The sequence below is a fragment of the Mirounga angustirostris genome, unplaced genomic scaffold, assembly GCF_029215605.1.
Source record: "Mirounga angustirostris isolate CCGP_5_RB_7025 unplaced genomic scaffold, mMirAng1.0.hap1 SCAF_11, whole genome shotgun sequence".
Lineage (NCBI taxonomy): Eukaryota > Metazoa > Chordata > Mammalia > Carnivora > Phocidae > Mirounga > Mirounga angustirostris.
In genome coordinates, this window is record NW_026991719.1 from 41780110 (window position 1) to 41791557 (window position 11448).

The 11448-nt window shown below is 52.3% G+C and overlaps 1 protein-coding gene across 9 annotated transcripts; it reads left to right on the top strand.

The window, feature by feature from the left end:
* Positions 1-1296: 1296 nt before the first annotated feature.
* Positions 1297-11003, top strand: FTSJ1 (FtsJ RNA 2'-O-methyltransferase 1). Of its 9 annotated transcripts, none has more exons than XM_064574013.1 (13): positions 1297-1582; positions 3105-3278; positions 3532-3601; positions 3701-3791; positions 4096-4174; positions 6062-6114; positions 6200-6253; positions 6340-6442; positions 6545-6628; positions 7308-7405; positions 7497-7694; positions 7913-7954; positions 10433-11003. In XM_064574013.1, the coding sequence occupies exons 2-12, from the start codon at positions 3143-3145 to the stop codon at positions 7943-7945; spliced, it is 999 nt and encodes a 332-aa protein (XP_064430083.1). In that variant the 5' UTR covers positions 1297-1582; positions 3105-3142; the 3' UTR covers positions 7946-7954; positions 10433-11003. The 9 variants fall into 9 exon arrangements, with proteins under 9 accessions (XP_064430083.1, XP_064430082.1, XP_064430080.1 ...); XM_064574012.1 differs by having other exon boundaries at positions 3119-3278; positions 7302-7405; XM_064574010.1 differs by having other exon boundaries at positions 1298-1582; positions 7302-7405.
* The last annotated feature ends 445 nt before the right edge of the window (positions 11004-11448 follow it).

An 11448-nucleotide genomic window follows, 5' to 3' on the forward strand; every position in this document is an offset into this window, starting at 1 on the left:
AGAAACTACTTCAGATGGTTGTTATTAGGATTAAAATGAGTTCAAGGAAAGAATCCAGCAGTGCACTGGAGCCTCGCACAGGTTTGCAGACTGCTTGTTCAATTTTCAGGAATTTCGCGAACCAGTTGTTAAACAGCTATTATTTAAAATGAAATAATATAAACTTACAATTAAATAAATTAGATTATTTAAGGGACGCCTGGGTGGCACAGTCGTTAAGCGTCTGCCTTCGGCTCAGGTCATGATCCCGGGGTCCTGGGATCGAGCCCCGCATTGGGCTCCCTGCTCGGCGGGAAGCCTGTTTCTTCCCTCTCCTACTCCCCCTGCTTGTGTTCCCTCTCTCGCTATGTCTCTCTCTGTCAAATAAATAAATAAAATCTAACAAAAAATAAATTAGATTATTTCAAAGGGGATACTCAAAACTCGTCACTTCCTGATTATTTTACTACATTTCACTATTCTCTACGCTCTTGAGGTCATTTACCCCTATTTGAACGGTATGGTAGAAATATTACATAATGGTGCACTACTGCATCTCTTCCAAACTCTGTGTCCCGTGACTACACGTTGGTAATTTTAAAATCTGACAAGATGATGGTATGGAAATCATGGAAAATTGGCAAATGTGAGACATCAAGGCTTCCTCCCCACCCCCCAGCCCCCCAGCCCCCCAGCCCCCGCCCAAAGAGCCGGTTGTTAGCCATTTACCAGAGCACTTAGAATAGGTGCTTGGCACATGGTAAACGCTTTAACGAATGTTTCCATTACTGTATTTACTTGTGCACCGGGTCGCGACGCAGTCTTTTTCAGTGGATCGAAGTTAAAAACGTTTGAAGAACACAGAATTACAAAAGGACAGACACTGTGCTGAGCTAACCTATTCAAATCCTCCCAATAACTCTGTGAAGCCATACTACTTATTATCCCCATTTTACAGAGGGAGAAACTGAAGCTCTGAAAGCGTGCAAGTCGAGCAGCGCTATCAGTGAGCTGAAGTGGATCCGCATCTTGCCACAGACCGGCTTCCGCGCTCCAGCGCACTTAATTAACGCATCCTCCTAACTCTCACGTTCCCGACGCCAGCTGTAATTTCACTTCGCGGCTCGCGTAAAAGGAATGGGTTCCGCCGTGCCCGTTGCGTCTTGGGAAATGTAGTCCCCAGTGAACACGCCGGTCCAAAAACGGAGGGGCGGGGAGCAAAATCCATCGTAGCCTCGGAACAAAAGAAGAGTCGGTTCTGACCGCCTCGCGACGTTTGTGCGCGACTTCAGCAGCTGGGGTCGGGCCCGTTGCATGCTGGGATCGGCAGTCCGCGAGAGGAACTACGTCGACACAAGATGACGGGGACTCACGTTGTACGTTCAGGTGGGGTCCGCGCCGCGCCGCGCCGCGCCGGAGCCTTCGCGTTCCACGATGACAGGCTCGCCACGCTGCGGGGGTCCGTAGGCATGCGCGTCAGGCTTTCGGGCTAAGAGCACAAGCTGAAGCCTTACGATTTCTGGCGGGTCTGCGCTCTCGCCGCGGCTCGGGCTGCTCACGGACCGGTCTCCTCGTCCCCCTCCTCCCCACCCCGAAAGCTAAGGTAGGCCCTGGGGCGCGGAGGACGTGGGTCCGGGCCGAGACAGCTGAGGCACGCCTGCGCTGTCCCGCCGGCGAGGGAAGGAGGGAAGTTCGCCTTCCGTGCTGCAGCCGCGTAGTCTGGGCGGCTGGTGCCGGTTGGGCTCCAGACCCAAGGTTTGTCTGGAAGGGAACCGCTGTGCGGGGTGGACGGGGGGCGGGGGGCAGTGCAGGGCTTCAGATACCGGCGGAGCCTCCTTGAATGGGGTCTGGTGGTCCCAGTGGGGACATGGGCTTTGAGGTAATGATGCGAGACCGGGAGCGTGGCCAGAGGGCTGTTAATGGGAGAGGGGCGTGGGTCGCATGAAAGTACTGGAGGTCTGATGGGCGTGCTATCGGGAATCAATGGGGGCTGATAGGAGTGTTTTAGTCAACGTGTTCATGGGGGCCAGCGGTGTGTTCATTGATGAATGAAGGGGTGGTAGAGTGGGCAGCTAGAAAGAAGGTAGTGGGAGGCGGATGGGGGCGTGATCCCTGGGGGACTGTTGAGGTATGATATTAAGTTAATGAAGAGCGGTGGGACAATGGTAATCCAAAGAATAATGGTGAAGCTATGGAGGGAATAATTGAAGCCAGTGGGAGTCATGATCAAGGAAAAGTGAATGAGAGGTAGGTGTGTTGTAGTCAAAGGGTTTTGGGGAGTCATGGCATGATAACTGAGGAATTAATGGGAACAGTGAGCAAAGAGAGGGTAATAGTAAGCTGCTGGGGTGTGATCATCAAGTGATTATTGAGGGGGCAAGGTGGGCGAACTGATGTGTGATCATCAGGGATTAACATGTGTGGTAATGAAGGGGTTACAGGGGGCTAACGGTGAGATCAATGAGGGATCAGTTGGAGGGCTGGGTTAATGGGAGCTGATAAATCATAGTAGTTGAGAGCTTAATGGGGAACTAATAGGCCATGATCCTCTACGCATTAATGGAGGTTGGTAAGGATGTAGTAATAAAGGAGTTAGTGGGGGACTAATCATTTATTAATGGGGAATGGGGTGGGGAGAGATTAAGGGGGTGAGGAGTACCATGAGGTAGTATTAGGATACTGGGGGTGAGAGCAAGGCTGATAGGGGTGTATGAATTTAGGGGCCGTGAAGACAGCTGGGGAGATGGTCAGTGAGATCTTAATGGGGGTGAGGTGGGCGAGTGTCACGGGGCTTGATGTGTGGAGTATGGGTGGGCAGCAGTGGGAGGCCCACAGGGTCGGCAATGGGTCATCTATAAGTGTTGGGTTTGGGGATCTGTGGGGGTGAGTGGGGGAGTCTGTGGAGTGAGCAGGGCGGGTTCTGTGGGGTGAGCAATGAAGCCTTAGTGCTCAGTGATGGAGTCCCTCGGCCTTGTGAGGTCAGTGGGGTCAGGGACTGGGCTCCACTTTCCCCATCTGCTGAGTGAGCTGTCCTGGGGGTCCTGGGGCGGTTTGTGTGGTTCTCACTGCCCTGCAGGCATAGATGGTAGCCCACTCCCCCAGTTACTGATACAGGGCAGCATCAGCTTACTGTTGGCAGGTCCCTGGGCAGACAGCGTGTGAGATGGGACGGACATCAAAGGACAAGCGGGATGTCTACTACCGCCTGGCCAAGGAGAATGGCTGGCGTGCCCGCAGTGCCTTCAAGCTGCTACAACTTGACGAGGAATTCCACCTCTTCCAAGGTCCCCACCTGGCGGGCGAGTCACCGGGGGATGGGGTGGGCAAAGGGAATAGACAAGTGGGCCATGTCGGCAGAGCTTCCTGTGGTAGGTGGGCTGACTTGGAGGGTCTGCGGGGCAGGGATGGGGCAGGAAGAGGGGCAGGTGACTTGGAAGGAGTTGGGCACGGAGAGATGTGGGTGCTCCCCCAGGGGAGAGGGGTGACCTTTGCAGGGCTCAGGGTTGGAGAGGTGGGTGCAACTGACCACTGCATGTCCCTGTGTGTGCTCAGGTGTGACACGGGCAGTTGACCTGTGCGCAGCCCCGGGCAGCTGGAGCCAGGTGCTGAGCCAGAAAATTGGGTGAGTGTAGGCTCCCAGATGGGGCAGCTGGGAGGGCAGGCCAGGTCAGGGATGAGTCAGGAGTGACAACTGGGCTGACGTGGGCCATGTTGTCCACAGGGGCCAGGGTTCTGGCCATGTGGTGGCCGTGGACCTTCAGGCTATGGCTCCATTACCAGGTGTGTTACAGATCCAAGGGGACATCACCCAGGTAAGAGCGTGGCTGGGGGTGTTGGGGTGTATCCCGGGTGAGAGCCCCTCCAAACCTGGCAGCTACGGAGAGTGGAAGAGAAAGACAGAGAGAGTGTCACAGTGGAGAAACAGAACCAGCCGGTCATCATTTCAGCCAGCCAGAAATGATGGGACTGGGTCCCCAGAGATGGAACCCGGTGTTAGACCAGTGAAGCCTGAGGGTTTGGCTGCCCCAGGGTTGCTGGCTAGGGCCCTGGGCAGGCGGGGTTAGAGGGCTGCGGACGGGGGGGCCCGGGACCACTCGTCTTCCCTCTCTTCTGTAGCTGTCCACTGCCAAGGAGATCATCCAGCACTTTGAGGGCCGCCCAGCGGACCTAGTGGTGTGCGACGGGGCTCCTGACGGTAAGCAGCAGGGGTCGGGAGGCCCGGCGGGAGCCCTGTGGGCGTCCTTCTCTGTGGCTCCCACATCTGCTGGCTTCTCTCTTTATTTCCTTTTTTTTTTTTTTAAGAGAGGTGGGGCCAGAGGGAAAGGGAGAATCTTAAGCAGGCTGCACGCCTAGCACGTGGCGCGGGGCTCGATCTCACGACCCTGAAGTCATGACCTGAGCCGAAATCAAGAGTCGGACACTGAACCGACTGAGCCACCCAGGCGCCCCCTGTTGGCTTCTTTCACCACTTCAGCTACTCCCTGCCTCCCCCTGCTCTCAGCTGTCCCTCACCTCTCCCACATCTAGCAGTTTCTCCCTGCCCCTGCTTCCTGATCTCTGCCTCTGTCCCCTCCGTCTCCGTACCCTGCCACTTCGGTCTGGCTGCTATCTACCTTTCCCTTTGCTCACCTCTCATCTGCAACTCTCTCTTTCTGTGGTGCTGCTCATTCCTGTTCTCCAGTCAGCCGTTCACTCGGTGCACATTTATCGAGCACCTGTTGTGTGTCGGGTACTGTTCTACAAGTGGGGAAAACATTTGTGAATAAAATTCTACTAATCTGGGCGCCTGGGTGGCTCAGTTGGTTAAGCGACTGCCTTCGGTTCAGGTCATGATCCTGGAGTCCCGGGATCGAGTCCCGCATCCGGCTCCCTGCTCGGCGGGGAGTCTGCTTCTCCCTCTGACCCTCCCCCCTCTCATGTGCTCTCTCTCATTCTCTCTCTCTCAAATAAATGAGTAGAATCTTTAAAAAAAAAAAAATTCTACTAATCTGACCTCACAGACCTGACGTTCTAGTGGGAGCAGAGGGAAAAGAAACAAATGATGGAGTCACATAGCATGCGAAGAGATGATAGGTACCATGAGGAAAATCAGTGGAAAGGAGAAGGAGACAGGGAGTACCTGTTGGCATTTTAAGTAAAGTGGATGGGAAGGCCCCCATGACCTTAGCACAAAGACTTAAAAGAGGTGAGGGAGTAGGCCAGGGGCATATCTGGAGAACGAACCGTGCAGGCAAAGGGACCAGCCAGTGCAAAGGCCCTGAGGTGGGAGGGTGTTTGGCATGTGTGAGGAACCGCGAGGATATCAGTGTGGTTGGATCAGAGTGAGCGAGGGGGGAGTGGTAGGACGGGAGGTCAGAGAGGTGGCGGGATGCGGGGGGCAGATCCTTGTGTGGGTCCTTGTGGGGGCCACAGTAAGCACTGTGGCTTTTTCCCTGAGATGAGAGCTCAGAGAAAACCATGAGAGGGTTGTGAGCAGAGGAGGGCCATGCTGACTCCACTTGTGACCGGACCCCTCTGGCTGCTGTGAGCTGTGTGAGGGGCGAGGGCGGGAGGAGGAGGCCACAGCGTAGCCCAGGCAAGCGATGACCAGGGTGGCGGTGGCGGAGATGAGGCGAGAGGATTGATCCAGGAGCTCTTGTGCAAGTACAGCCGACAGGACTTGCTAATGCTTGAACGTGGTTGTGAGAAGAGAATGGAGGGTGTCAACGGTACAAAGGTTTCTGGCTGGAACAACTGGAAGGATCAGATGGCATGGGGAAGATGGCGTAAGGAGAGGAAGGTCAGGAGTCTGGTCTTGGACGTGTCAGAGTCTGATCTGTGAGTCAGGTGCTCAAAGGAGCAGTTTGGGTTGGAGGTAAGAAATGATAACAATGATACCTGTGTATAAGGTTGTTTTGAAAATTAAAATGAGTGCCTGAGGGCTAGGAGCCCAGAACATGCATCCAGTTGGCAGATAGTAATTTGCACGCAGAACCTTAGTAGTAAGAGAGCCTGGAAAATGTTTGTAGCATCCCGACCTGTCTGGGACAAGGAGCTAGCCAGAACCGGATGGCGCCCCCTAATGCTGTTCCTCTTGCCGCAGTAACTGGCCTCCATGATGTTGATGAGTATATGCAGGCCCAGCTCCTCCTAGCCGTGAGTAACCTTGGCTGCCCCTGCCTCAGTTTGGACCCCTCGTGCCTGTCTCCACCTCCGCCTTAGCCGTTTGTCCTGCCCACAGGCTCTCAACATTGCTACACACGTGTTGAAGCCAGGAGGCTGCTTTGTAGCCAAGGTAAGCCTTGGAGAACCTGGCGAGGGCTAAAGCGGGGTCCTCCAGGGCCACCCTCGTGCCTTCATCTCTGTTCCCTTACCCTGCAGATCTTCCGAGGCCGGGATGTGACCCTGATCTATAGCCAGCTGCGCGTCTTCTTCTCCAGCGTGCTGTGTGCCAAGCCCAGAAGCAGCCGGAACTCCAGCATAGGTCAGGGGGCTGGGGGGCCAGGCAGGCGGGTGCCGGTCTCAGGTGTGCGTTCGCTGCGGGGTGCGGCTAGTGGTCGCCCCTCACTCCACCTTCCACCCACAGAGGCCTTCGCTGTCTGTCAGGGTTATGACCCCCCTGAAGGCTTCCTTCCGGACCTGACCAAACCCCTGCTGGACCACTCTTACGGTGAGAGCCAGAGCCCTGGGCCCCTCCTGGGGCGGGGGGTGGGGGAGGACTCTGCCCCCTTCTGGAATTTATGTCTCGGGAGGGCCCTCGGCCCCACCCCTTGGTGGAAACTTACCCTTTATGGAACTTCTGTCCCAAGATGATCCTTAGCCCCACCCTCGGGTGGGAATTCCACCCCTGTATGGATGTTTTGTCCCAGGAGGATCTTCATCCCAGTCCTCTAATGGTTACTCTCGGATCCCGAGTCCTGCCCCAGGGGAGATTCCACCCACCTAAGATTCTAGCCTAGGAAGACTCGGTCACGCCCTCAGGTGGATACTCCACCCCGGTGGGGGAGTTTTGCCCCGAGAGTCTTTAGCCTGGTCCCTAGCGGGAAAAGGCACAGAGTCTGCTCTTAAGGTGAGCACACTTGAGTGAGACAGGGTTCAGGCAGCATATGGTAGAATCGCAAGTGAACATAAGGTGCCATGTGAGAAAAGCAGGGGAGGGGGATGTTCTAGAACAGGTGAGCATGGAGGCCCTCCCTGAGGAGGTGATCTGAACCAAATGAAGGATTTCCGGTGGAGGAGCTGGTAGGTACATGGGGAGGACTCCATACCCTTGCTGTAGAAGGAGTCCCAACTGGTCCCAGGCACCCCAGCCCTGTCCTGTCTTATTTCTCCCTGCTTGTCAGATCCAGATTTCAACCAATTGGATGGTCCCACTCGCATCATTGTGCCATTTGTGACCTGTGGGGACCTAAGCTCCTATGATTCGGACCGCAGTTACCCACTGGACGTGAGTGTCCAACCAACAGTGGGCAGATGGGGGGGCACCGTCCTAGGTTCCCAGGTCCTCACTGTCCCCCCCCCACCATGTGTCCCTGCAGCTAGAGGACGGCTCAGAGTACAAGTATACTCCACCCACGCAGCCCCCCATCTCGCCACCGTACCAGGAGGCCTGCACGTTGAAGAAGAAAGGGCGGCTGGCCAAGGAGATCCGTCCCCAGGACTGCCCCATCAGCACAGCGGACACGTTGTCGCAGCCCCTGGCTGCTTCCCAGCGCCACACCCTGCTGGCCTCTGAGGTCTGGAAACGTGTGGCCCAGGGCCCTCAGTGCCCTTTCTCGGAGCCCACATGACCCCCTCTCAGTGTACCCCTTTCTGCCCCCAAATCACAAGGTCTCTGGGGCCAAAACACTCCTCTCTGCCTCCCAGTAGCTGTAAGAATCAATGGGTAAGACCAAGTGTAATGAATGGAAAACCTTAGGCAAGTATCTGAGTCATTTTTCTTTTTCTTGGGTAGGTGGAAGACAATGAAATGAACTGTTCACCTTAATACATTCAGGTAAATTTGCCTTTTTATCTAACAGTTTGAGTAAAGGGCACCTTTAAGAAAAAGAAAAATTTCACCTTTGAAATTTTTTTTTTTATTATTAAAATGTTTTATTTATTTATTCATGAGAGTCAGAGAGAGAGAGAGAGAGAGAGAGGCAGAGGCAGAGGGAGAAGCAGGCTCCCCGCCTAGCAGGGAGCCTGATGCGGGACCTGATCCCAGGACCCCAGGATCATGACCTGAGCCGAAGGCAGACGCTCAACCATCTGAGCCACCCAGGCGCCCTCACCTTTGAAATTTTTACATTAACTGAGAAGACTTCAGTCAGCCAGCCATTACTAAGTACGTGATGTCGTGTGTCAGGGCCTGCTTTAAGCGTTGTGCGCATTGAGGCGCTCAGTAAACGTTTATTAAGCATGTGCTGTGGGCTGGGCATTGTTCTGGGTCGGGAAAGAGAGCAAACAAAACAGGCAAATATCCTGGCCCTTTCTAGATTGAGAAAGAGGTAATAAACAAACAGCTTATGAATGCAGGAGTTCCTACACACAGCATACCCACAGATACACTACGTATACATAGACGTATACATAGACATTGATAGCTTGCATTTCACTATAGATAGCTTGAATCAATATATTGTATATACATATACAGGTGTGTGTATGTGTGTGTGTATGTAAAGGTAATAAGGGATATGAACATTTTTTTTTTTAAATAAAGTAGGGTAAAGAGAATCAGGAATTCCAGGAGTGGCAGTTTGCAATTTTTAAAAAGGTTGTCAACGAAGGGCTCACTGAGGTAATGTTTGAGCAGAGACCTGAAGGAGACAAGGGAGAGCATGTGTGTGTTCATCTAGGGGAAGAGCATTCCACGGAGATGGAGGGAATAGCAAATACACAGGCCCTGAGGCAGAACCATGCGTGGTGTGTGAGGGAGCTGTGAGGGGCCAGTTTGCCTGCAGCAGAGTGAGCCAAACCTCTCTGTGCTGGAGGACTTTTCATCCTCAGGAAGTCACGTCAGAGAAAGTCCCTTTCTGACAGTGGCTTAGCAGGGTTTTTAGACCAAGTCTTCCATTAAAAAAAGAAGTAAAGGGGCGCCTGGGTGGCTCAGTTGGTTAAGCGACTGCCTTCGGCTCAGGTCATGATCCTGGAGTCCCGGGATCGAGTCCCGCATCGGGCTCCCTGCTCGGCAGGCAGTCTGCTTCTCCCTCTGACCCTCCCCCCTCTCATGTGCTCTCTCTCTCAGTCTCTCTCTCTCAAATAAATAAATAAAATCTTTAAAAAAAAAAAAAAAGAAGTAAAAAAAGGTACCTTTTAAAAAATGAAATGGCAAATCACGGTGGGCAAAGATTATTTACAGACCCTAGATATAGTATCCTTGATATTGAAAAGCTCCTATAAATCAGTAGGGAAAAGAAAATAGGAGATTGGCTAACAAGCACATGAAAATCTGCTTCTCAGGGAAATGCAAGCTAACACTAAGATGACTGGCACTACCAAGTGTCCGGAAGGGTGTGCAACGGTAGGAACCCCCTCTACACTGATGGCCACTGTGGGAAATGGGTAGGCGTTGTATAGGGCTGCAGGCGAGCCAGTGCTGCTCCGAAGAAATAAGTACTAGAATTCCTCGCCGGCACTGTTGGTACCCCCAGGCTAGACGGAGCCCAAACATCCATAACTGCAGAATGGATCGTTAAATCCTGGCATACTCTCAGTGGAGAGTTACACAGCAATGAGAATGAACATCCTACAGTTATTAAAAAATAACACCTTCTTGTCACTCCTTAAACTGAACATCTATAAAACATACATAGATGTTGTGTATTTTTCTGTATGTTATGGTTCACAATAGAAGTAGGGGGAAAAAGTCACAAAAATGTTAGTACCAGGGCGCCTGGGTGGCTCAGTTGGTGAAGCGTCTGCCTTCGGCTCAGGTCAGAATCCCAGGGTCCTGGGATCGAGCCCCATGTCGGGCTCCCTGGTCCGCGGGAAGCCTGCTTCTCCCTCTAGGGGCGCCTGGGTGGCTCAGTCGTTAAGCTTCTGCCTTCGGCTCAGGTCAGGATCCCAGGGTCCTGGGATCGAACCCCACATCGGGCTCCCTGCTCGGCGGGGAGTCTGCTTCTCCCTCAGCCTGCCGCTCCCCCTGCGTGTGCTTTCTCAGTCTCTCTGTGAAATAAAATAAAAAAAAAAAAAAATCTTTTAAAAAAAATGTCAGTACCTGAGTGAACAATGATTACAGTAGAAGGAAGTGGGGAAATGTATTTTTTTTTAAAGATTTTATTTATTTTTTTTTTATTTATTCATGAGAGACAGAGAGAGAGACAGGGGCAGAGGGAGAAGCAGGCTCCCCGCAGAGCAGGGAGCCCGACGCGGGACTCGATCCCCGGACCCTGGGATCATGACCTGAGCCGAAGGCAGACGCTTAACCGACTGAGCCACCCAGGCGTCCCGGGAAATGTATTTTTAAAACTTTCTTTGTCCTTGACTTTAGGTAGCTGGCAGTCTGATACATCTCGGAAGCTGTTTGCTGTCGGGAAAACGAGAACCTGCGTTGATAAACTGGTTTTCAAATATCTCATCAGCGGGTCCTGAATATCCACGCCCCAAGTGGGAACCTGCAACGACCACCAGGAACACAGCAAGGAAAGCAACATCCCACAATGCCTGTCTACACCGCAGAGGAGATTCTTGAGCGAGGTCTTGCCTCCTCTCTCAAGCTTTCCAAAGGTGTCCTGATTATGTCTGGAGTTTACCCCCAAAACAGGGTATCTTAACCTGGATAGAAATCAGGGGTATCTGTGAACCTGATGGAGGAAAATATTACATCTTTATTTTCACTAATAGAACTGAAATTTCACTCATAGGACCGAAATTGAGCTTTACCCCCCAATACGAATGCTGGCAACAAATCATGATAGGAAAAGCAGTAGCTGTTAGCCAAATCTGTTACTTTGTATGTTCCAGTATGGGTTCCAGGCATCTTGAAATGCTGTTCGCATTTGTCACTACTTTGAATTATGGAAGATCTTATGATTTGATGTACTAATAAAAAAGTCCATATATTACTGTATCCCAGTGTTTCATTTTAGTATATATAGTAATATTTGTTCTCAAAGTATACAACCTAATTCGATATTTAGCTATTGCAGAATGATTACAATAAGTTCAGTTAACATGCATCAGCTCAGTTACAAAGTTTTTCTTGTGATAGGACCTTTTAAGATCTACTTTATTTTTTTTTTAAGATTTTATCCATTTGAGAGAGAGCAAGAGTGTGGAGGTGGGGAGGGGCAGAGGGAGAGGCAGACTCCCCGCTGAGCAGGGAGCCTGATGTGGGGCTCGATCCCAGGACCCTGGGACCATGACCTGAGCCGAAGGCAGATGTTTAACCAACTGAGCCACCCAGGTGCCCCAAGATTTACTCGCCTAAAACCTTTCAAATATACAATATTGATAATCATAGTCACTATGCAGTACATTACAGCCCCAAACTTATTTATAACTTGA